Consider the following 26,944-nt stretch of genomic DNA (forward strand, 5'->3'; position numbering starts at 1 on the left):
AGTGTAATTGTCATCATTTAAATATTTGAGTTAAATGTGTCTCGTAAAACCTAAGTAAGTGTTATTGTGTATATATTTCCAGATGACATTTATCGTTTGATTGACATGTCCGAATCTATGAATTCTCAAAGATATTCATCCTACCATTTCAAGCAGAGCAAACCCGCAACAAATGTGTGACATTTTTACTTACTTGTATCGCAGTTGGTTCCAGTGTATCCAGCAGCACACGTACAGGTATAGGAATCTACTCCATCTGTACAGCTACCTCCATTTTGACATGGGTTAGGGCTGCAATCATTGATATCTGAAAATAAATATTGGACAAGTGTAATTGTCATCATTGAAATAATTCAGTTAAATGTGTCTCGTAAAACCTTAGAAAGTGTTATTGTATATATATGTCCAGATGAAATTTATCGTTTCATTGACATGTCCGAATCTATGAATTCTCAAAGATATTCATCCTACCATTTCAAGCAGAGCAAACCCGCAACAAATGTGTGACATTTTTACTTACTTGTATCGCAGTTGGTTCCAGCGTATCCAGCAGCACATGTACAGGTATAGGAACCTACTCCATCTGTACAACTAGCTCCATTTTGACATGGGTTAGGGCTGCAATCATTGATATCTGAAAATGAATATTGGACAAGTGTAATTGTCATCATTTAAATAATTGACTTAAATGTGTCTCGAAAAACCTAAGTGTTATTGTGTATATATTTCCAGATGAAATTTATCGTTTCATTGACATGTCCGAATCTATGAATTCTCAAAGACATTCATCCTACCAGTTCAAGCAGAGCAAACCCGCAACAAATGTGTGACATTTTTACTTACTTGTATCGCAGTTGGTTCCAGTGTATCCAGCAGCACATATACAGGTATAGGAATCTACTCCATCTGTACAACTACCTCCATTTTGACATGGGTTAGGGCTGCAATCATTGATATCTGAAAATAAATATTGGACAAGTGTAATTGTCATCATTTAAATATTTGACTTAAATGTGTCTCGTAAAACTTAAGTGTTATTGTGTATATATTTCCAGATGAAATTTATCGTTTCATTGACATGTCCGAATCTATGAATTCTCAAAGATATTCATCCTACCAGTTCAAGCAGAGCAAACCCGCAACTAATGTGTGACATTTTTACTTACTTGTATCGCAATTGGTCCCAGTGTATCCAGCAGCACATGTACAGGTATAGGAGTCTACTCCATCTGTACAGCTACCTCCATTTTGACATGGGTTAGGGCTGCAATCATTGGTATCTGAAAATAAATATTGGACAAGTGTAATTGTCATCATTTAAATAATTGACTTAAATGTGTCTCGTAATACCTAAGTAAGTGTTATTGTGTATAATATATTTCCAGATGAAATTTATCGTTTCATTGACATGTCCGAATCTATGAATTCTCAAAGATATTCATCCTACCATTTCAAGCAGAGCAAACCCGCAACAAATGTCTGACATTTTTACTTACTTGTATCGCAATTGGTTCCAGTGTATCCAGCAGCACATGTACAGGTATAGGAATCTACTCCATCTGTACAGCTCCCTCCATTTTGACAAGGGTTAGGGCTGCAATCATTGATATCTAAAAATAAATATTAGACAAGTGTAATTGTCATCATTTAAATAATTGACTTAAATGTGTCTCGTAAAACTTAAGTGTTATTGTGTATATATTTCCAGATGACATTTATCGTTTCATTGACATTTCCGAATCTATGAATTCTCAAAGATATTCATCCTACCATTTCAAGCAGAGCAAACACGCAACAAATGTGTGACATTTTTACTTACTTGTATCGCAGTTGGTTCCAGTGTATCCAGCAGCACATGTACAGGTATAGGAATCTACTCCATCTGTACAACTACCTCCATTTTGACATGGGTTAGGGCTGCAATCATTGGTATCTGAAAATAAATATGGACAAGTGTAATTGTCATCATTTAAATAATTGAGTTAAATGTGTCTCGTAAAACCTAAGTAAGTGTTATTGTGTATATATTTCCAGATGAAATTTATCGTTTCATTGACATTTCCGAATCTATGAATTCTTAAAGATATTCGTCCTACCATTTCAAGCAGAGCAAACCCGTAACAAATGTGTGACATTTTTACTTACTTGTATCGCAGTTGGTTCCAGTGTATCCAGCAGCACATGTACAGGTATAGGAATCTACTCCATCTGTACAGCTACCTCCATTTTGACATGGGTTAGGGCTGCAATCATTGGTATCTGAAAATAAATATTGGACAAGTGTAATTGTCATCATTTAAATAATTGAGTTAAATGTGTCTTGTAAAACTTAAGTGTTATTGTGTATATATTTCCAGATGAAATTTATCGTTTCATTGACATGTCCGAATCTATGAATTCTCAAAGATAATCATCCTACCATTTCAAGCAGAGCAAACCCGCAATAAATGTGTGACATTTTTACTTACTTGTATCGCAATTGGTTCCAGTGTATCCAGCAGCACATGTACAGGTATAGGAATCTACTCCATCTGTACAGCTACCTCCATTTTGACATGGGTTAGGGCTGCAATCATTGATATCTGAAAATAAATATTGGACAAGTGTAATTGTCTTCATTTAAATAATTGACTTAAATGTGTCTCGTAAAACCTAATTAAGTGTTATTGTGTATATATTTCCAGATGAAATTTATCGTTTCATTGACATGTCCGAATCTATGAATTCTCAAAGATATTCATCCTACCATTTCAAGCAGAGCAAACCCGCAACAAATGTGTGACATTTTTACTTACTTGTATCGCAATTGGTTCCAGTGTATCCAGCAGCACATGTACAGGTATAGGAATCTACTCCATCTGTACAACTACCTCCATTTTGACATGGGTTAGGGCTGCAATCATTGGTATCTGAAAATAAATATTGGACAAGTGTAATTGTCATCATTTAATATGATATCAGCATATATACATGTATAACAGTATCTAAATGTGATCACATCACTTACACAGCCTATAATTTTGATATCAAATATTATAATTTATTTACAACAAATAGCTTAACAAAAAGCTTATCAGTTAATTGACACATTAGCTGATGATTAGTAATTTAACTGGCATTAATTTACTGTCAAAATCATGTTTGATTTATTAGGATATAAACTAAAATTCAAATGTGTCATATATTAGGTACATAGTGTATAAAGACTGCATACAATACAAATTTTCCTACCTACATTGTCATATGAAATCAAGCATTCAATGCTTTATAATTCCTATAGCATGTTCCAGATTAATTAGTAAACATCTTGTAATGTCCTACATGTAAATCCATACATTTTGGACCAAAAATAACTTGCATATTATGCACAAATATATTCCAACTGCTAACAGCTAGCTACTCCATTTTGAATTCGTTCAGTGACCTTTGACCAAATACCCAACCACAATGCATTCTTTTAGCTCTTGAACATAATTTTTTAGAAGTGGCTCTATACCTCAAAAAATAGATTTTTCTGATATTTTGTGCAATGATGCATGTTAGGGTGTTGACTACTTGTGTGACTAAAAAAAATTCAAAAATCGGCTCATTTTGGGCCAAATTAGCAGTGAAATTAGTGAAAAAATATGTTATTTCAAGTGTTCGCTGTATCTAAGCCATATATTGTTGGTACATCACATTAAGTTCTTGTGAAAGGACATCTATTCATCTGATGATCAGCATATTTAGAGGTCAATAGTTATTTTTAAGGGTACGTGCAGAGCCCATCTGTCAGGTGTATTTTCACTTTTTCATAAAATGTCATTTTAGCACCTAAAATATCATCATGAAAATCAACAACCCGGTGTTCCCAGGATTTTGTCCATTCTAGTGTGGGTAGTACAAGCTAGGTACTTTACATTTTAATAAAAATCAGCTTGGGCAAATGTTACTTCTAAATACAGTGTTGCCAGAAAAACCGGTATTTTTCAAATTGACATTTTTCAAATTACGCATTTTGTCACAATTTTGTGCATTTTGACAAATATTTTCCTTCAAGGTGAATCCAAACAACACTTTTTCGTCTTTGTAAATATCTAAACACTGAAAATTCAAAATTAGTGTTGCCAGAATTCTTGATAAAACACCCAATATTAGCATTTTAGTGATTTTGTGTTGATGGTTTGGTTAGGAAATGCTTATTTCTAATTTTCATACATCGAATGTTCATAGTATAGATTGTTATATGAATGTTTAAACACCTGAGCACAAAGTAAGTGTTGCCAGAATTCTTGATAAAACACCCAAAATCATATATATATATATTTATATGTGCCATGATCCAACATTAATTTTTTTACTATCATCAATATTAATAATAATATCAATGTAGGCCTATTAACATCATTATCAATACTAATCAAAACTATTAATATCGATATAAATAATAATCAAAAGTATTAACATCAATTTGGTTTACTATCATCAATAATATTAATAATATATTAAGGATGCACACAGGATCACTGAAGTGTTACATGGCCAAAATTGAGTTTTCATCACTAATGTCATCTTCAAACCGTATTTTATCTTGTCATTAGTAGATTTTAAAGAAATCTTAAAATTTGAACCATAAGAAAAGCTATTTTAAAGACCCTTTTTCATTAAAAACTCGTCAAAATGCAAAAGCAAATAAATCATTGTTTTCCCGCAATAGATCGCGTTCTCGTAACGCGTACTGCGGCGTACAGCTAGAAAAGACACGCACACATGGTAAACTGGATGGGTGAGGTGATTGCTGAGTGAGGCGTTGGAGTCGCCAATCGCGATCACTACCGTATTTTATCGTATTGATCTCTTCCAAGGTAGGTAAAGCTTGCACCATTGCATTGCGAAACTGCGTGCCGACCGTCCCCGTCCCAGAATCATAGGCCTACTCGCCAAAAAAGTGCTGATATAGTGGTATAAATTATAGGTTTATTTTATATGAACATAATAGTGAATTTTTTGTTTGTTTTTGTTTTGTTTTTAAAGTTTCATTCTGAACTTGAAAAGATGACATTTATCTATAATAAGAAGTAGTTACCCGTAAGAAGCCCTGTAATGATGATGCAATCTGGTAGATACGATGGAAAACGTAGGCCCTAAATATTTTGCTAGTAGGCTAGACTTAGCCCGTAGGCCTATAGTACATCATTAGGCTTATTATTTTATGCTTAAAATTTGTTTTATTTTATTCATTCATTCATTCATTCATTCATTCATTCATTTCATTGTTATTATTTAATTTACCAAGTTGGTGTAGTTGGACAAGAATATAGGCCTATTATATTAGCTTATATTTTGTCTATGGTTCGGAGGTCTCTGCGGTCGTTCAGTCTCGTCTTAATTTTGAAGACCATAAAAAATAGGCAAGCAGTTACTACCGGTAGGCCTATATTAGATACCTAAGGCCCTGAATAATGTTTCAAAGTGTTATTAAAACACGGATTTAAGCACGTTCTCTACTCCTGATTGACCATTAACGCAATGTCAAAAACGTTGACATATTAATACATCATATCGACCATCTAGGCATAGGCCTACAACTCTATGTCAAAAATGCATAGCGAACACGCGTTTATGAAAGCATTTTCATGAATGTTTTAATGCATGCTAAATAGTTCAAACGAGAAATATAATCGAAAACGCAAATTTATTTGCAATGTTTGTCTGGCTTTCAACTTTCACGTTTATAGGGGGCCTAATGTTTTCTGCATACTTTAAAAGGTAAGCTGCTTTAAAGCATTTTTCGTGAATGTTTTCATGCAGTGTTTTAAAACACTCTTTATAGCATGATGCCTATATACGGTAGGCCTACTGCATAAACCACAATCTAATTTAAAGCCATAAGTGTTCCGTTTTCTACTTTTGAAATTCGGTTTTGTTAGGCTATGTCAATTTCCGTGTTTTTCAGTTTTCTTGTGACCTCTCCGTGTTTTGCCCGTTTAACATATATATATAGGCCTAGGCCTACTTTTTGTCCGTTTTACAAGAAGTTTATTCAAGACATATTACAACTTTTACCCCACTTTTTACACGTTTATTTGATTGAAAACAACAACAGACACACTTTTATTTTTATTTTTGTTGTTGTATTTTATTCACTTTTTATGCGGTACAAAATACAACTTTATTGTGGCTTTAGGCCTATGACTTTTGTACGTGTTTGATATTCCGTAAAAAGTTAAAAATAAAATATGATAACAACAAACAATTACAATAACAAAAACGGAATATTGAGTAATGCAATACATCAGAATCTTTTAAAATTTTACTTGGGATTCCTGTGGTGTAGGCCTAGCTATAACGGGCGTTAAAATGCCTATCTTTGGTGCGGACGGGCCGCTGTGGTGCCTCTCAAGCACCAACTAAAAAGAAAAAGCAACGAGTAGTAACAACATCATGTTTGCGGTCAGAAAAGGACAATGAACATAAAAATGCAATATTTGTCCACACCAAAAAAAAAAAAAAAAAAAATCACCAAAAACGATAAATTAAAAACATTGCATTTTTAAAGCAAAATTATGAAAATTAGGACAAAACAGAAATCGCAATTATCTTGATTATGTCTCAATTTATTCTTCATTTCATAAAACTTCCTGATTATCTGCTGAAATAATTGCTTGTCAGTTATTCTATGCTACTTTTAATGTTCTGATGTCCGCAACTTTTAATACCTAACAGGGCATGATCTTTTTTTATACGGAACAGGACAAAATTGTGCTTAATCATGGTTTCATTCGCGGCAACACGACCATGCACTGTGCAACTTATTCGCGTAACCTGTCTGTCTGTCCGCGCGCCCTGTCGCTCCTTAAACGCCCACGCGACGCCGCGGCCTTGCCGGAAGCTTTGCTGCACCATGGAAACAAGACTAAAGTAAATAAAATGGCTACTCCATGTGGATAAACATCTGCCGAATGTGCACGGATAATTTTGTCATATTGTATATTTTACCTTCTAAATCACCAAAAAAATGCCAGTCTTCTGCAGTTGGACGCCCCTTCTCATTTTCTAACTTGACCAAAGGTCACAAGTCACCGGATTATATATTTATGGAATAATCTTCAAAAATGGACCTAAAATCCGCTGTATTTTTCTAAATCGCGATTTTCGGCAAGTTCACTTTTGACCACTTTTAACCATTTTGGTCCGCCATAGCGTCTAAATGAAGCATCACTGAGGTAAGTTTTTAAGTCAAACGTTTAGATATGGCCAAAATCTAGATAGTGTTTTTTCATTTTTTTAAATTAGGGCCTAGAACTTTTTTTATCACCCATAATTCAAAAATTTGAACACGGGTCACACGTTTTTACGGATTTTTTGCCTATATTTTAAAAACTAAGCAAAATTTCGAAAAAATAAAAAAACACTTTCTAGATTTATTTGTCTAAATTAATAAAATTTATGTTTTACAGTTTTTGATTTTCAAATAATTTTTTTATGGCGGACCAAAAATTTTTGGTCAAAAAAGGCGTTTTTGTGATTTTCTCGAAAATTGTACTTTTTGACCCAAAACTGACATTTTAAATGGATTTATGAGCTCATTTCCGTTCAAAAAATGTATACTTTTATATACTTTACATAAATAGTTTTCGAGTTATGAGGTGAATAATAATGGATAATTAGTGATCCTGTGTGCCTCCTTAACATCATTATCAACAATCATCAAAAATATTAACATTAACCCTAGAACTACTGAGCCATATTTTGTAACACGGACTACGAAGGGGGGTTGCAACCCCCTAATTTTCAATAAATATTATAAACGTCATATACCGTTATATTTGGAATCAATGTATAGCTATGGGTCTCCTCTACCCCAGTGATACCAATAAGTACAAACATTCCTCTCATATTATGTCGCTGTGACGTCATAATGTGAGGGCGCCCATGCAAATTTGGAAAATTTCAGCTATTTACAAAAGTATTGGCAAAATTGATTTTCGGCTAAAATTCTACAAAAAATGCAATTTGACCGAATTTTCTCCTCAAACTAACAAGTAAAAAGTCAATAGCTTATAATAATTTTACATGAGCGAAGTGAAAATAATTTATTTTACTGTAGAAACCATTGGTGGCCCTCACCAACACCCCCTCTATGGTCATCTTTGACAGCCGGTCCTACCCCAGGTAATGGATCTATGATTAGTTTATGTCGGGGCGTAAATGCGCACATTTTTTATGACGGATAAGAAATCTTGTGGTGGTACTTCGTAGTTCTAGGGTTAATATCAATAATAATCAAAAATATTCACATCAATATATCAATAATATTTAAAAATATTAATACCAATATCAATAACACTAATAAACAAAACTATCAATATCAATAATAATCAAAAATATTAACATCAATATCAATAACAATCACAAATATTTATATCAATATCAATAATAAGCAAAATATTAATATTAATATCAATAATAAGCAAAATATTAATATCAATAATAATCAAAAATATAATATCAATATCAACAATATCACTAATATTTTAAAATTGATATTAGTATTACTATTTTTGATTATTATTGATATTGATATTAATATTTTTGATTATTATTCATATTCATATTAATATTTTTTATCATTGATATCGATATTAATATTTTTTATTTTTATTGATATTGATGTTAATATATTTGATCATTATTGATTTTGATATTAATATTTCTCATTATTATTGATATACTAGTAGATATTAATATTTTGATTATTATTGATATGGATATTAATATTTTTGATTATTATTGATATTGATATTAACATTCTTGATTATTATTTAAATTGATATTTATATTTTTGATATTAATATTAATATTAATTATTGATATTGATGTTAATATTTTTGATTATTATTGATATTATTGATGTTAATGTTTTTGTTTATTTTTGATATTGATGATAATATTTTCGTTTATTATTGATAACGATATATATATTTTTTTTTTTTATTACTGAAATTGATATCATTATTTTTTATTATAATTGATATTGATATTAATATTAATATTTTTTTAAAATTATTACTGAAATTGATATCAATATTTTTGATTATTATTGATATTGATATATATTTTTGATTATTATTCATATTAATAGTTTTGATTATTATTCATATTCATATTAATATTTTTGATTATTATTGATATTGATATCGATATTAATAGTTTTGATTATTATTGATATTGATATTAATATTTTTGATTATTATTGATATTGATATTAATATTCTTGATTATTATTGAAATTGATATTTATATTTTTGGTTATTTTTTTATTAATATTTTTGATTATATTGATATTAATATTAATATTTTTGATAATTATTGATATTGATGGTAATATTTTTGATTATTATTGATATTATTGATGTTAATGTTTTTGATATTGATGATAATATTTTTGTTTATTTATAATATTGATAACGATATTTATATATTTTTAATTATTGCTGAAATTGATATCAATATTTTTGATTATTATTGATCCAGTCCAGTAAGGTTTGAGTGACCAGTTCAAAATCCAATAGAAAACAAAGAACAAAATTAATACCAATAATTACTCTGACTATAACTTTGTACTAGATAATACTAGAACCGTTGGGTTTTAAAATTTGAATACGCTTTTTAGGACAAGCTATTGATGATAGTAAACCAAATTTTGACGTTGTCAACTTTAGCGTGAGATGACTGGATCATGGCATTTTGATTTTGGGTGTTTTATCAAGAATTCTGGCAACACTTACGTTGTGCTCAGGTGTTTAAACATTCATATAACAATCTATACTCTGTACATTCGATGTATGAAAATTAGAAATAAGCATTTCCCAATCAAACCATCAACAACAAATCATACTATCAGTAAAATACTAATATTGGGTGTTTTATCAAGAACTCTGGCAACACTAATTTTGAATTTTCAGTATTTAGATATTTACAAAGACGAAAAAGTGTTGTTTGGATTCACCTTGAAGGAAAATATTTGTCAAAATGCACAAAATTTTGACAAAAGGCGTAATTTGACAAAATGTCAATTTGCAAAAATACCGGTTTTTCTGGCAACACTGTATTTAGAAGTAACATTTGCCCAAGCTGATTTTTACTAAAATGTAAAGTACCTAGCTTGTACTATCCACACTAGAATGGACAAAATCCTGGCAACACCGGGTTGTTGATTTTCATGATGATATTTTAGGTGCTAAAATGACATTTTATGTAAAAGTGAAAGTACACCTGGCAGATGGGCTCTGCACGTACCCTTAAGAATAACTTATTGACCTCTAAATATACTGATCATCAGATGAATAGATGTCCTTTCACAGGAACTTAATGTTATGTACCAGCATTATATGGCTTAGTTGCAGCGAACACTTGAAATGACATGTTTTTTAACTAATTTCACTGCCAATTTGGCCCAAAATGACAGAATCTGGGTTTTGACCGTTTCCATGGCAACGAGCCGATTTTTGAATTTTTTTTAGTCACACAAGTAGTCAACACCCTAACATGCATCATTGCACAAAATATCAGAAAAATCTATTTTTTGAGGTATAGAGCCACTTCTAAAAAATTATGTTCAAGAGCTCTTAAGATACTTAATGCTATTTTCAAGGTCAAATTAAAAGCAGATAACCACCTGGTAACTCCTGCAAGTGAATCTAAGTTTCTGGGAACCTTCTGGGCAACTCATTTGAAATATTTGAGTTTTTGGGAGACTTCCTGATGTCTACGCGAAAATTTTTGGATAACTTAATTGGGTATGCGCAAGGCATCCGCTAGCGGGCACTTTCGGATAACTCTGGAAAAGGTACCCGAAACGTTTCTGATGACCATCGAATGGTCATCGGGTGGTCACCGGGAAACTTTTCTTTTTCCTATGGGATCTGAAAATAAATAAAGGACAACTGTAATTGTCATCATTTAAATAATTGAGTTAAATGTGTCTCGTAAAACCTAAGTAAGTGTTATTGTGTATATATTTCCAGATGAAATTTATCGTTTCATTGACATGTCCGAATGTATGAATTCTCAAAGATATTCATCCTATCATTTCAAGCAGACCAAACCCGTAACAAATGTGTGACATTTTTACTTACTTGTATCGCAATTGGTTCCAGTGTATCCAGCAGCACATGTACAGGTATAGGAATCTACTCCATCTGTACAGCTACCTCCATTTTGACATGGGTTAGGGCTACAATCATTGATATCTGAAAATAAATATTGGACAAGTGTAATTGTTATCACTTAAATAATTGAGTTAAATGTGTCTCGTAAAACCTAAGTAAGTTTTATTGTGTATATATTTCCAGATGAAATTTATCGTTTCATTGACATGTCCGAATCTATGAATTCTCAAAGATAATCATCCTACCATTTCAAGCAGAGCAAACCCGCAACAAATGTGTGACATTTTTACTTACTTGTATCGCAATTGGTTCCAGTGTATCCAGCAGCACATGTACAGGTATAGGAATCTACTCCATCTGTACAACTACCTCCATTTTGACATGGGTTAGGGCTGCAATCATTGGTATCTGAAAATGAATATTGGACAAGTGTAATTGTCATCAGATAGCTAGCTACTCGATTTTGAATTCATTCAGTGACCTTAGACCAATTACCCACCAACAATGCATTCTTAAGATACTTAATGCTTTTTTCAAGGTCAAATTAAAAGCGGATAACCACCGGGTAACTCCTGCAAGTGAATCTAAGTTTCTGGGAACCTTCTGGGTAACTCATTTGAAATATTTGAGTTTTTGGGAGACTTCCAGATGTCTACCCGAAAACTTTTGGATAAATTAATTAGGTATCCGCAACGTATCCGCTAGTGGGCACTTTCGGATAACTCTAGAAAAGGTACCCGAAACGTTTCTGATGACCATCGAATGGTCATCGGGTGGTCACCGGGAAACTTTTCTTTTTGCTATGGGATCTGAAAATAAATATTGGACAAGTGTAATTGTCAACATTTAAATAATTGACTTAAATGTGTCTCGTAAAACTTAAGTAAGTTTATTGTGTGTATATTAATTTGCATATGAAATTTATCGTTTCATTGACAAGTCCGAATCTATAAATTCTCAAAGATATTCATCTTACCATTTCAATCAGAGCAAACCCGCAACAAATTTTTGACATTTTTACTTACTTGTATCGCAATTGGTTCCAGTGTATCCAGCAGCACATGTACAGGTATAGGAATCTACTCCATCTGTACAACTACCTCCATTTTGACATGGGTTAGGGCTGCAATCATTGATATCTGAAAATAAATATTGGACAAGTGTAATTGTCATCATTTAAATAATTGAGTTAAATGTGTCTGGTAAACATAAGTAAGTGTTATTGTGTATATATTTCCAGATGCCAGATGACATTTATCGTTTCATTGTCATGTCCGAATCTATGAATTCTCAAAGATATTCATCCTACCATTTCAAGCAGAGCAAACCCGCAATAAATGTGTGACATTTTTACATACTTGTATCGCAATTGGTTCCAGTGTATCCAGCAGCACATGTACAGGTGTAGGAATCTACTCCATCTGTACAGCTACCTCCATTTTGACAAGGGTTAGGGCTGCAATCATTGATATCTGAAAATAAATATTGGACAAGTGTAATTGTCATCATTTAAATAATTGACTTAAATGTGTCTCGTAAAACTTACGTGTTATTGTGTATATATTTCCAGATGAAATTTATCGTTTCATTGTCATGTCCGAATCTATGAATTCTCAAAGATATTCATCCTACCATTTCAAACAGAGCAAACCAGCAACAAATGTCTGACATTTTTACTTACTTGTATCGCAATTGGTTCCAGTGTATCCAGCAGCACATGTACAGGTATAGGAATCTACTCCATCTGTACAGCTACCTCCATTTTGACATGGGTTAGGGCTGCAATCATTGGTATCTGAAAATAAATATTGGACAAGTGTAATTGTCATCATTTAATATGATATCAGCATATATACATGTATTACAGTATCTAAATGTGATCACATCACTGACACAGCCTATAATTTTGATATCAAATATTATAATTTATTTACAACAAATAGCTTAACAAAAAGCTTATCAGTTAATTGACACATTAGCTGATGATTAGTAATTTAACTGGCATTAATTTACTCTCAAAATCATGTATGATTTATTAGGATATAAACTAAAATTCAAATGTGTCATATATTAGGTACATAGTGTATAAAGACTGCATACAATACAAATTTTCCTACCTGCATTGTCATATGAAATCAAGCATTCAATGCTTTATAATTCCTACAGCATGTTCCAGATTAATTAGTAAACATCTTGTAATGTCCTACATGTAAATCCATACATTTTGGACCACAAATAACTTGACTATTCTGCACAAATATATTCAAACTGTCAACAGCTAGCTACTCGATTTTGAATTCATTCAGTGACCTTAGACCATATACCCACCAACAATGCATTCTTAAGATACTTAATGCTATTTTCAAGGTCAAATTAAAAGCGGATAACCACCGGGTAACTCCTGCAAGTGAATCTAAGTTTCTGGGAACCTTCTGGGTAACTCATTTGAAATATTTGAGTTTTTGGGAGACTTCCGGATGTCTACCCGAAAACTTTTGGATAACTTAATTAGGTATCCGCAAGGTATCCGCTAGCGGGCACTTTCGGATAACTCTAGAAAAGGTACCGGAAACGTTTCTGATGACCATCGAATGGTCATCGGCTGGTCACCGGGAAACTTTTCTTTTTGCTATGGGATCTGAAAATAAATATTGGACAAGTGTAATTGTCAACATTTAAATAATTGACTTAAATGTGTCTCGTAAAACTTAAGTGTATTGTGTATATATTAATTTGCATATGAAATTTATCGTTTCATTGACAAGTCCGAATCTATAAATTCTCAAAGATATTCATCTTACCATTTCAAGCAGAGCAAACACGCAACAAATTTTTGACATTTTTACTTACTTGTATCGCAATTGGTTCCAGTGTATCCAGCAGCACATGTACAGGTATAGGAATCTACTCCATCTGTACAACTACCTCCATTTTGACATGGGTTAGGGCTGCAATCATTGATATCTGAAAATAAATATTGGACAAGTGTAATTGTCATCATTTAAATAATTGAGTTAAATGTGTCTCGTAAAACTTAAGTGTTATTGTGTATATATTTCCAGATGAAATTTATCGTTTCATTGACATGTCCGAATCTATGAATTCTCAAAGATAATCATCCTACCATTTCAAGCAGAGCAAACCCGCAATAAATGTGTGACATTTTTACATACTTGTATCGCAATTGGTTCCAGTGTATCCAGCAGCACATGTACAGGTATAGGAATCTACTCCATCTGTACAGCTACCTCCATTTTGACAAGGGTTAGGGCTGCAATCATTGATATCTGAAAATAAATATTGGACAAGTGTAATTGTCATCATTTAAATAATTGACTTAAATGTGTCTCGTAAAACTTACGTGTTATTGTGTATATATTTCCAGATTAAATTTATCGTTTCATTGACATGTCCGAATCTATGAATTCTCAAAGATAATCATCCTACCATTTCAAGCAGAGCAAACCCGCAACAAATGTGCGACATTTTTACTTACTTGTATCGCAATTGGTTCCAGTGTATCCAGCAGCACATGTACAGGTATAGGAATCTACTCCATCTGTACAGCTACCTCCATTTTGACATGGGATAGGGCTGCAATCATTGATATCTGAAAATGAATATTGGACAAGTGTAATTGTCATCATTTAAATAATTGAGTTAAATGTGTCTCGTAAAACCTAAGTAAGTGTTATTGTGTATATATTTCCAGATGAAATTTATCGTTTCATTGTCATGTCCGAATCTATGAATTCTCAAAGATATTCATCCTACCATTTCAAGCAGAGCAAACCCGCAACAAATGTCTGACATTTTTACTTACTTGTATCGCAATTGGTTCCAGTGTATCCAGCAGCACATGTACAGGTATAGGAATCTACTCCATCTGTACAGCTACCTCCATTTTGACATGGGTTAGAGCTGCAATCATTGGTATCTGAAAATAAATATTGGACAGTGTAATTGTCATCATTTAATATGATATCAGCATATATACATGTATTACAGTATCTAAATGTGATCACATCACTGACACAGCCTATCAAATATTATAATTTATTTACAACAAATAGCTTAACAAAAAGCTTATCAGTTAATTGACACATTAGCTGATGATTAGTAATTTAACTGGCATTAATTTACTCTCAAAATCATGTATGATTTATTAGGATATAAACTAAAATTCAAATGTGTCATATATTAGGTACATAGTGTATAACGACTGCATACAATACAAATTTTCCTACCTGCATTGTCATATGAAATCAAGCATTCAATGCTTGTAATGTCCTACATGTAAATCCATACATTTTGGACCACAAATAACTTGACTATTCTGCACAAATATATTCCAACTGCCAACAGCTAGCTACTCCATTTTGAATTCATTTAGTGACCTTAGACCATATACCCACCCACAATGCATTCTTAAGATACTTAATGCTATTTTCAAGGTCAAATTAAAAGCGGATAACCACCGGGTAACTCCTGTAAGTGAATCTAAGTTTCTGGGAACCTTCTGGGAACTCATTTGAAATATTTGAGTTTTTGGGAGACTTCCGGATGTCTACCCGAAAACTTTTGGATAACTTAATTAGGTATCCGCAAGGTATCCGCTAGCGGGCACTTTCGGATAACTCTGGAACAGGTACCCGAAACGTTTCTGATGACCATCGAATGGTCATCGGGTGGTCACCGGGAAACTTTTCTTTTTGCTATGGGATCTGAAAATAAATATTGGACGAGTGTAATTGTCATCATTTAAATAATTGACTTAAATGTGTCTCGTAAAACTTAAGTAAGTGTATTGTGTATATATTAATTTGCAGATGAAATTTATCGTTTCATTGACAAGTCCGAATCTATGAATTCTCAAAGATATTCATCTTACCATTTCAAGCAGAGCAAACCCGCAACAAATGTGTGACATTTTTACTTACTTGTATCGCAATTGGTTCCAGTGTATCCAGCAGCACATGTACAGGTATAGGAATCTACTCCATCTGTACAGCTACCTCCATTTTGACACGGGTTAGGGCTGCAATCATTGGTATCTGAAAATAAATATTGGACAAGTGTAATTGTCATCATTTAAATAATTGAGTTAAATGTGTCTCGTAAAACCTAAGTAATTGTTAACACAAGACATCTGAACTTGATCACTTTTTTGCGCATATCAACAAAGTGGATGACAATATCAAATTCACCCAAGAAGGCTTGACGGACAATAAACTCCCCTTTTTGGATTGCTTGGTTTCTGTTAACCAAGATCGTACTCTCTCTGTATCAGTATTTCGCAAGCCGACACATACTGATCAATATTTGCAGTTTACCTCAAACCATCCATTGGTCCAGAAACTTGGTGTTGTAAATACACTTTACCACAGGGCTGACACTATTATCACAAAAGACTCTGACAAGATCTCTGAGCATCAACACCTTCGCCAAGCGTTGAAAACGTGCGGATATAAAGACTGGGCGATTGACAAAGCCCTTAATCCTGGTGATAAAGTCGCTGAACTAGCTAACAAGGACACCATTTCCTCTGGTACCGGTACCAAGACTTTTGTCACCATCCCGTACCATGGGGATGTTTATGAGAAATTGAAGAGAATCTACCGCGATCACGGCATCACCACACACTTTAAGCCTACCAATACCCTGCGGCAATCGCTCGTGCACCCAAAGGACAAGCAGCCCAAGGGCCGTATTAGCGGTGTAGTCTACGGTGTCAAGTGCGCTGAGGATCGGGAGTGTCAAGATCGTTATATTGGAGAAATCGGCCAACCCCTGCAGAGTCGCATGTCCCAACATAGACGCGGCAGTTCAAGTGGCAACGATTCGGCGGTCTACAAACATCTAGAGGGCAGCGGCCACAGTTTTGACATAGACGACGTGGTTATCTTGGATCGGGAGCCTCGTTGGTTCGAACGGGGCGTCAAAGAAGCAGTGTGGGTACGAGCCGAACAACCGTCGCTCAACAGGAGTGGGGGCGTTCGAGTGAATCTGTCACATGGTTGGGATCGGGTCATCAAGCAACTTCCTCATCGATTGACCTCACATGACCCAAGATCATCCACCCAGCTGAAGGCCAAAGGTTTTGGCCGCAACGTCGGTGATTCCATCTGACCAAAAAAGTGAGTTTTTCTGGTTGACCAGATTTAATTATCTAATAACTAAGTAATTGTTATTGTGTATATATTTCCAGATGAAATTTATCGTTTCATTGACATGTCCGAATCTATGAATTCTCAAAGATAATCATCCTATCATTTTAAGCAGAGCAAACCCGCAACAAATGTGTGACATTTTTACTTACTTGTATCGCAATTGGTTCCAGTGTATCCAGCAGCACATGTACAGGTATAGGAATCTACTCCATCTGCACAGCTACCTCCATTTTGACATGGGTTAGGGCTGCAATCATTGATATCTGAAAATAAATATTGGACAAGTGTAATTGTCATCAATTAAATAATTGAGTTAAATGTGTCTCGTAAAACCTAAGTAAGTGTTATTATGTATATATTTCCAGATGAAATTTATCGTTTAATTGACATGTCCGAATCTATGAATTCTCAAAGATATTCATCCTACCATTTCAAGCAGAGCAAACCCGCAACAAATGTGTGACATTTTTACTTACTTGTATCGCAATTGGTTCCAGCGTATCCAGCAGCACATGTACAGGTATAGGAATCTACTCCATCTGCACAGCTACCTCCATTTTGACATGGGTTAGGGCTGCAATCATTGATATCTGAAAATAAATATTGGACAAGTGTAATTGTCATCAATTAAATAATTGAGTTAAATGTGTCTCGTAAAACCTAAGTAAGTGTTATTATGTATATATTTCCAGATGAAATTTATCGTTTAATTGACATGTCCGAATCTATGAATTCTCAAAGATATTCATCCTACCATTTCAAGCAGAGCAAACCCGCAACAAATGTCTGACATTTTTACTTACTTGTATCGCAATTGGTTCCAGTGTATCCAGCAGCACATGTACAGGTATAGGAATCTACTCCATCTGTACAGCTACCTCCATTTTGACATGGGTTAGGGCTGCAATCATTGGTATCTGAAAATAAATGTTGGACAAGTGTAATTGTCATCATTTAATATGATATCAGCATATATACATGTATTACAGTATCTAAATGTGATCACATCACTGACACAGCCTATAATTTTGATATCAAATATTATAATTTATTTACAACAACATCAGTTAATTGACACATTAGCTGATGATTAGTCAAAATCATGTATGATTTATTAGGATATAAACTAAAATTCAAATGTGTCATATATTAGGTACATAGTGTATAAAGACTGCATACAATACAAATTTTCCTACCTGCATTGTCATGAAATCAAGCATTCAATGCTTTATAATTCCTACAGCATGTTCCAAATTAATTAGTAAACATCTTGTAATGTCCTACATGTAAATCCATACATTTTGGACCACAAATAACTTGACTATTCTGCACAAATATATTCCAACTGCCAACAGCTAGCTGCTCCATTTTGAATTCATTCAGTGACCTTAGACCATATACCCACCCACAATGCATTCTTAAGATACTTAATGCTGTTTTCAAGGTCAAATTAAAAGCGGATAACCACCGGGTAAATCCTGCAAGTGAATCTAAGTTTCTGGGAACCTTCTGGGTAACTCATTTGAAATATTTGAGTTTTTGGGAGACTTCCGGATGTCTACCCGAAAACTTTTGGATAACAATTAGGTATCCGCAAGGTATCCGCTAGCGGGCACTTTCGGATAACTCTGGAAAAATTACCCGAAACGTTTCTGATGACCATCGAATGGTCATCGGGTGGTCACCGGGAAACTTTTCTTTTTGCTATGGGATCTGAAAATAAATATTGGACAAGTGTAATTGTCATCATTTAAATAATTGAGTTAACTGTGTCTCGTAAAACCTAAGTAAGTGTTATTGTGTATATATTCCCAGATGAAATTTATCGTTTCATTGACAAGTCCGAATCTATGAATTCTCAAAGACATTCATCTGACCATTTCAAGCAGAGCAAACCCGCAACAAATGTGTGACATTTTTACTTACTTGTATCGCAATTGGTTCCAGTGTATCCAGCAGCACATGTACAGGTATACGAATCTACTCCATCTGTACAGCTACCTCCATTTTGACATGGGTTAGGGCTGCAATCATTGATATCTGAAAATAAATATTGGACAAGTGTAATTGTCATCATTTAAATAATTGAGTTAAATGTGTCTCGTAAAACTTAAGTTTTATTGTGTATATATTTCCAGATGAAATTTATCGTTTCATTGACATGTCCGAATCTATGAATTCTCAAAGACATTCATCCTACCATTTCAAGCAGAGCAAACCCGCAACAAATGTGTGACATTTTTACTTACTTGTATCGCAATTGGTTCCAGTGTATCCAGCAGCACATGTACAGGTATAGGAATCTACTCCATCTGTACAGCTACCCCCATTTTGACATGGGTTAGGGCTGCAATCATTGATATCTGAAAATAAATATTGGACAAGTGTAATTGTTATCATTTAAATAATTGACTTAAATGTGTCTCGTAAAACCTAAGTGTTATTGTGTATATATTTTCAGATGAAATTTATCGTTTCATTGACATGTCTGAATCTATGAATTCTCAAAAATAATCATCCTACCATTTCAAGCAGAGCAAACCCGCAACAAATGTGTGACATTTTTACTTACTTGTATCGCAATTGGTTCCAGTGTATCCAGCAGCACATGTACAGGTATAGGAATCTACTCCATCTGTACAGCTACCTCCATTTTGACATGGGTTAGGGCTGCAATCATTGATATCTGAAAATAAATATTGGACAAGTGTAATTGCCATCAATTAAATAATTGAGTTAAATGTGTCTCGTAAAACCTAAGTAAGTGTTATTGTGTATATATTTGCAGATGAAATTTAGCGTTTTATTGACATGTCCGAATATTGACATGTCAGGTATAGGAATCTACTCCATCTGTACAGCTACCTTCATTTTGACATGGGTTAGGGCTGCAATCATTTATATCTGAAAACCAGTTATTAATTGACAAAGAAAATTTTCATCTCATTGTGGTTAAAGTTTCTCATCAAAAGAATTGAGAATTTTTTCGTTCACATATAGCTACGTGCAGCCACCAGCTGACCAAAGAAATATAGCATCGATATTCTTTAAACAAATCCTCTATATTGCCAACATAAATTATGAGTTTGCAGCTTTTATTACAGTATTTCATTCCAGTAAAGTATATACCACATATGAACATGACGAAGTCAAAATAATATTACCAATTATAAAGCCACATAAAAACAAACGCAAATAGAAAACAGTAAATCAACTCCACTCCACAAACTGTGCGAATGACAATCTAGAAACTCTAGAGTTATCCTTCATATAGTTAGTTAATAAGTTTAAAAAATAATTCAAGTATTTTGTAAAACTTACTCGTTCCACATGTTCCTCCAGTATATCCAGGGGCGCAAGAACAACTGAAGGTGTTGATTTCATCAGTACAAGTTCCACCATTCTTACAGGGGTTCGCAGCACACTCGTTTATATCTAATAATCAATAGATTATTTAATTCTCAAAACAAATTTGCAAAAAACTCACACCTTCCTTGCGGTTATACCCCAGATGTCATAATTTGACCTTAGTCTTAGATGATCCCGAAATAACCTTCCAAAAATGTGGCTTTAAATGGTGACTGTACCCACCAGGTTTCATGCCCATACGCTAGTTTATACTAATTTGACCTCAGATGACCCTGGTGACCCTGAAATGAACTTCCAAAAATTTAGCTCTAAATGTTGACTGTATCTACCAAGTTTCATGCTCATATGACAATTTGACCTTAGATGACCCCTGGTGACCCAAAAATTTGGCAAAATGGTGACTGTATCCACCAAGTTTCATGCCCATCCGACAGTTTTTATTAATTTAACCTCAGATGACCCCTGGATGACCTCGAGTGACCTTGACCCACTAACCAAAACAAAGTTGTTCTGTCTCGGGTCAAGAGGCACCCATCCACCAAGTTTAAGGAACGTGCGACCCCCAGTCTCCGAGAAAATAGGCAGAGAGATGGACAGTTTATAGACAGACGTTGCGTATTATTATATGGATATCTAAAGTAAAGTGGCGATGTTTCCTCACCTTCTACAAGTCGACGACCAGTGGGTTAACAGTTGATCCACCAAATAGCGTGATTGTTTATCATTTCTGTATTTACATTCGTGTATGGCGCACAACACAGACGATTTTAATGTAACTTTAACATGGTTGATGTAAATGTAAAAATTTTCTCTTACTTGTTTCACATGTGTCTCCAGTATATCCAGCAACACATTCACACGTGAACAAATCTGCTCCATCCGTACAAGTACCTCCATTTTGACATGGGTTTGAATCACATTCATTATCACCTGAAATGGATTCAAGTTTCGTCATGTTTAGGTAGGTTTTATGTTGTTTTTATTTTTTAAGTTAAATGGCATTATGGGGTTAACGTATCTGCACAGAAAGAGCGGGAATCAACGACCTTTTATGAGATGGGTTGGTGTAGCCTCTCACTACTATGTCGCGGGTTCGATTCCCCGCAGCTTCTCCTGCATTCTAAAATCGTACCACTTATATATAACTTTCATATTTCTGTGCCATCATATCTGGTTCCCCTCGTGGTGTTATAGCTGCGAATTAATGCGTATGGCGTACCTGGAGTTTTGTCGGGGGACAAGGAAAATACTTGCCCATTGAGCATTAGTTCTGCCCAATTTTACCGGGATATCTACGCATTAAGCGCGCTAAATTTTCTATAAAAAAGTTTCTTTTTCTTTTTTCTGTGCGTTGACAGGGCGAAATTGATTCACAACAGCGCCCTGAGTATCCACTTGCCTCATGATATAGAGCTTTTAATGCAATTGTCATTTCCTTTAAACAACAATGCACATAACAAATTGAATGGTGCATCAGATGTTGACTTTATTTTGCTTGATCTGGTCACTTAGGGCCGGTTTCTCGAGGTATGGCTAGTGGTCAGGCTTCCTAAGCCATCAGTCTTAAGCCCAATTAGTCCTATATACAAGTGCTTACAATTTCACATCATACATCAACTACAAAGAAAATCAATAAAATAGAGATCCACATTGATAGGGCTAGCATACTGGCTTAGCACACCCGACCACTAGCTAAGCTTCCAGAAATCGGACCTATGTCTACATTTTGAAGTTCACCCATGAATGCATTACTTTGTTTGTGACTTCAATAAAAGTAGAATGAATATTGTTTGCAAGTCTTACCTTTGTTGGCTTCTTTTGAGTTGATAGTTTTTGTTTAGTTCTGTTTTAAGAGAGTACCCTGTTGCTTACTTTGTTCACAGTTTGTCCCACTGAAGGCAGCCGTACACTGGCAGGTGTAACCCGGAAGTGTTTCACTACAAGTACCGCCATTCTGACATGGGTTAGAGGGACAATCATCCACGGCTGAAATTGTACAAAAGTGTCGTAAAGTTGATCCAATCCAGTCCATTCAGGCTTAAGTCATATTTTCTCAAAATTTAATTATTATCAGGCTTATATGAAGTAAACAAATCCCTTTCTATTACTCAACTGATTTGGTTGCAAAGTTACAACATTTTTATATGTTAATAGTCTAATTCTGACTAACTATATACATTAACCTATTTCTGGCTATATATTTCAGTTTCGTATTTGCCGACATTAGCCTGAGTGAACTGCACAAGTACTAAGATTTCAGATCACCGATTTTTTTTTAAATAAATAAAATAATTTATGTCTTACCTCCAATGTATAAAAGCTTATTGACTGAAGCTTTAGGATCTGATATATAATCTGTGGTTGCAATTTCTGTCAATCGGGCAGCTACTTCTGATGGTGTCAATGTGTCATTATTTCCCAACAAAATGGCACCAGCCCCTATGACATGAGACATGAGGTAAAAGTTGGTATATTACAATTGCAACTCTATGTAAGGCAGAATAGATATTATGGAGCTAAAATGTTTCACTATCCACAAATTGTTGAATGTAGCCCAAGAGCAAATATTTTTTCAGATTTTTCAATCTTTCTGGTTTTATTTAGGGTCATTTCGTCTATTCCATAAAAAAAATTTCTTAAACACATCCCGACCGATCAACCCTTTAACTGGTATAGAGCAACGTTGTCATTAAATCAGCTGTAGATTCACCCGTCATTTGTGACCTATAGATTATAATTTTTTTGTTTGTTGAGATGTTTGTTTCTTTACCTAGAAATGCGCAAAATGAACGCAAAATTCAGGTATTAAATATTAATGAAGAAATATATGTAGCTCTGAATATCATTTAGATAAAAGTAGTACGATGAATGTGCACCATTTTCCCCTGATATTATGGGTCATGCAATAATTATGTGTACACCGGGTTGGTTAAATATAAGGGGAAAGATTTTTGGCGGGCCAAAGGGGGGAAGTATTTTTGGCAAGGCGAAAGATGGGGGGGGGGGGGCTATTTTTGTTGGGTCGTGGGGGCAGTTTTTGGAACAGATGTGTTATGCACCGTTTCTAACACACCCTAAAAGGTGTAGGAAAACGTTAGGAATGGCTTGGCAGTAGATCTCCAACTGATGAAGAAGGCAGGATTGCACTGAATCTGTGTCATTCTCATGGACTGACTCAAATTGTCAATGGATCAACCCACCAACTGGGAAATCGTCTTGACATCATCAAGACCGATGCACCAAACATATTCACACCAACTGAGATCGAGTGCAACATGGGTACTTCAGACCAGTTCCTTTCTAAACTGCCTTGGAAGTTTCTCCTCTCTCTGAACCATCCCCTCCCAGACATGTATGGTTGTACAAAAAGGCTGATTGGAACAACTTAAGAAAGCACCTGGCTGCCGTCCCGCTTTTGAAAAATGACGACCCGGAGACAGCTTGCTCTAACATCCCAAATGCCATCCAGACAACGATGCATAGCAACATCCCACGAAAGACTGTCCTCAGTGGTGGAATGAGGTGTGTAATGAGGCTTTGAAGAAGAAAACTAGCAAATGGAGAAGAAGGAAGTTGCTTCAAACACCTGAGTCTCGCCTTGAGTATAATCAGGCACGAAACACCTGCACCTCTTTTTCCCGAAAGGCTATATCCTCCCATAAACTACGGGTGCGAGAAAAGATGACAACTGAACTGAAAACAGGGGCAAAGAGCTGATGGTGGACAGCACGTAGACCAGCTGGGAAGAGTGGAATATCTGATATACCAATATTGAAGGCCAATTGAAATACACATATCTCTTCAGACGACAAAGCAGAACAAAGCATCATGTGAAAGGTGATTAAAAAGCAGCAAGAAAATGTGGAAAATGTGGAAGGACCGTGTGTGGCACCCCGGTCTGCTCGAGAACTTTCTGCACTACAGCACTAGGGTTTATCAGGTACTCTTTATGCTTGGCTGACGGAGATAGATAGATCACTGAAGGTCGTCCTGAATGGGAGAGAGTCTGGATTGAAATCAATTAATGCTGTGGTACCTCAAGGCTCCATACTAGGATCTGAAGAACCACTCCATTTTGTATGCAGATGATGCCACCATTAAGTCCTTCGTCAAATCCAGTGAGGATAGACTTCCTGCTGCTGCATTCCTCAATCAGGATTTAGCCAAGATGGAGACATGGGCTAAGATATGGAATGTCCTGTTTGGTGCTGCCAAATGTAAAACCACTACTATCTCCAACCGGAGAGATGCCGATGGCAACCATCCACCACTTCACTTTTTCGGTGTTACTCTTGAAGAAGCTGGCAGCGTGGACCTTACATTAAATAACAACTTGACCTGGAACCAAGTAGTTACCAAAATGTCTAAGAGAGCCGGGCAGCGACTGGGACTCCACATCAGAGCCTCGCCTTGTATTCTACCTGCCCAGAGAGCCATCATCTACAAGGCCATGGTACGATCAAAATGGAATATGCTAGCAGTGCTTGGATTGGTGCAACCCCCACCTCACTAGCTCAGCTTGACGTCATCCAATATAGAGCCAAGCGTTTCATTGGTCTGCCAACGAATGAGTACGAAGAGCAGCCACCATATTCTATCGTATGTTCTACAAGGAGGGTCCTGAGTTGTTCTGCAAGCTGATGCCAGACATCCATGTCCATCATCTCAGGTTGCGACGGTCCATCATGCAGTTATTGTTAACTACATGTATGCACACAACACAGGGGCACTCACATAGGTAATTGACCCGTACTAGTAGCGCTGTGCTGTGGGTATAGGAGATGAACTACCAAAAACCAGTGAAAAATCCCCAAAACTCAGTCAGTGGAGCTCCACCCGTACATGTCAATAGCGTCATTATCGATTGGATTAGTCGACCGTAGCGGACAATTCAATCGTTCATTGGATTAATACTATCACGTGGTAAGAAATGTGCATTGGACAATCGATTACTATAATAGTTTAGTACTGCATATTTCGGTTTAATCTTCACTAAGCGGGTTTATGGCTGAAAAGGTCACGGTGAATTTGCCGTGGACAAAACTGCATTATGCTGTGAGATCTCATGACCTAGCAGTGGAAGTCCCAAGATCAAACCTTGTCAGCCATGAAAGATCATTTCCACCATCTACAGCCCAATTGTGGAATTCTCTTCCTGCCCCAAAGTCCAGCCATTAGATCAATGGTCAGCTTTAGCAGGGAGGTTAATCGCATTCTGGGTGCTTCCTCGTCAGCAGCTTCAAAATAATTTTTTGTCTCTGCTGTTGATGCCCAGTTATGCCATGTCGTAAAAAAAAACAATAATAAGGCTTTACATTTGGCTCCAAAAATCTTGCACGTGTAAAGGGAGGGGGAGGGGGTAAAGTTGGCGCGTCAAAAAGGGGGAGAAGCAAAGCTGGCACGTCACAAGTGGGGGGGGGGAGATTTTTGGCCTGGCCAAAGAGGAGGGGGCAAGCAATTTGTGGTAGATAATTTTGATAATTCATCACCCCGGGGGTACACATTGCAAAGCCCGTTAATGAGTCACTCCGGGTCCAACTTACCTGCTACATGTGGACAAGCCATTGAAGTTCCACTCACGTAAGCATAATAATAAACTTGATAGTTTTGATTGGCATATGAACTATAAATAGAAACACCCGGCGCAAATATGTCGACACAGGAGCCCCAATTAGAAAAGCCAGCTCTGTAATCAGACTGATCGGATGCAGCTACAGTAAAGGCCTGTTAAATAAGATCACGCAAAACAGATGGAAAGAGAAAGAAAGGGAGATTGAGAGAGAAAGAGAATTAAAACGAAAATTGGTAGGTCACACAGATGTAAGACAGAGAGACAAATAAAACGATATAACACGAAATATTTGTCCACCAAGAAATAAGTTTGTCGCCAGCTTGTTAGACGTTGTAAATGTATTTCTTCAAGACTATTAGATGTATATAAAGGCATGGCTTTTTCACCTGTGCTTTGAAAAAAGGAACAATTGGCCCTCATTAATGGATGATGCTGGACTTTGCCTGCTGGGGAATAGTCTGTATATTCTCTTGTCTGTGCTGGAGGTACACTCTTTGTCCTCCATGAGCGACAGACCAAAATGGCGGACTCATTGGGTACTATATAATCTCTTAGGATTGAATGTATCTTTTTCTGAGTTTAGCAAAGTCGTTTTCGCGTTTGTAATATCAGTGATATTTATTTCCAAATAAGGAGTCGGAAGTCGTATCACACAAGCATGAAAGTCAAATCGCTACGAA

General features: G+C 35.3%; 2 protein-coding genes and 1 long non-coding RNA gene across 3 annotated transcripts in view; all 3 read right to left on the minus strand.

Annotated features, from left to right (window-relative positions):
- Positions 1 to 20,465, minus strand: part of LOC140172450 (uncharacterized) — a 30,006-nt gene extending 9,541 nt beyond the window's left edge. The window contains exons 1-15 of the mRNA XM_072195598.1: positions 20,453 to 20,465; positions 19,896 to 20,009; positions 19,573 to 19,686; positions 19,250 to 19,363; positions 14,977 to 15,090; positions 14,327 to 14,440; positions 14,004 to 14,117; positions 12,512 to 12,625; positions 12,179 to 12,292; positions 11,121 to 11,234; positions 2,469 to 2,582; positions 1,497 to 1,610; positions 1,167 to 1,280; positions 521 to 634; positions 194 to 307 (exon numbers count right to left, since the gene is read on the minus strand). Coding sequence (XP_072051699.1) covers positions 194 to 307; positions 521 to 634; positions 1,167 to 1,280; positions 1,497 to 1,610; positions 2,469 to 2,582; positions 11,121 to 11,234; positions 12,179 to 12,292; positions 12,512 to 12,625; positions 14,004 to 14,117; positions 14,327 to 14,440; positions 14,977 to 15,090; positions 19,250 to 19,363; positions 19,573 to 19,686; positions 19,896 to 20,009; positions 20,453 to 20,465 — 1,609 coding nt within the window. The remainder of the gene's footprint in view (positions 1 to 193; positions 308 to 520; positions 635 to 1,166; positions 1,281 to 1,496; positions 1,611 to 2,468; positions 2,583 to 11,120; positions 11,235 to 12,178; positions 12,293 to 12,511; positions 12,626 to 14,003; positions 14,118 to 14,326; positions 14,441 to 14,976; positions 15,091 to 19,249; positions 19,364 to 19,572; positions 19,687 to 19,895; positions 20,010 to 20,452) is intronic.
- On the minus strand, positions 17,465 to 18,739 carry LOC140136367 (uncharacterized). The gene is made up of 4 exons (XM_072158094.1): positions 18,733 to 18,739; positions 18,127 to 18,240; positions 17,800 to 17,913; positions 17,465 to 17,586 (listed from the first exon to the last, which is right to left on the minus strand). The coding sequence occupies exons 1-4, from the start codon at positions 18,737 to 18,739 to the stop codon at positions 17,465 to 17,467; spliced, it is 357 nt and encodes a 118-aa protein (XP_072014195.1).
- Positions 20,466 to 20,646: 181 nt separating the features above from the next.
- Positions 20,647 to 22,671, minus strand: LOC140136517 (uncharacterized). Its single transcript, XR_011856674.1, has 3 exons — positions 22,565 to 22,671; positions 21,509 to 21,622; positions 20,647 to 20,758 (listed from the first exon to the last, which is right to left on the minus strand). It is a non-coding gene; the product is annotated as an uncharacterized lncRNA (long non-coding RNA).
- Positions 22,672 to 26,944: the final 4,273 nt, after the last annotated feature.

Source organism: Amphiura filiformis, chromosome 16, assembly GCF_039555335.1.
Source record: "Amphiura filiformis chromosome 16, Afil_fr2py, whole genome shotgun sequence".
NCBI lineage: Eukaryota > Metazoa > Echinodermata > Ophiuroidea > Amphilepidida > Amphiuridae > Amphiura > Amphiura filiformis.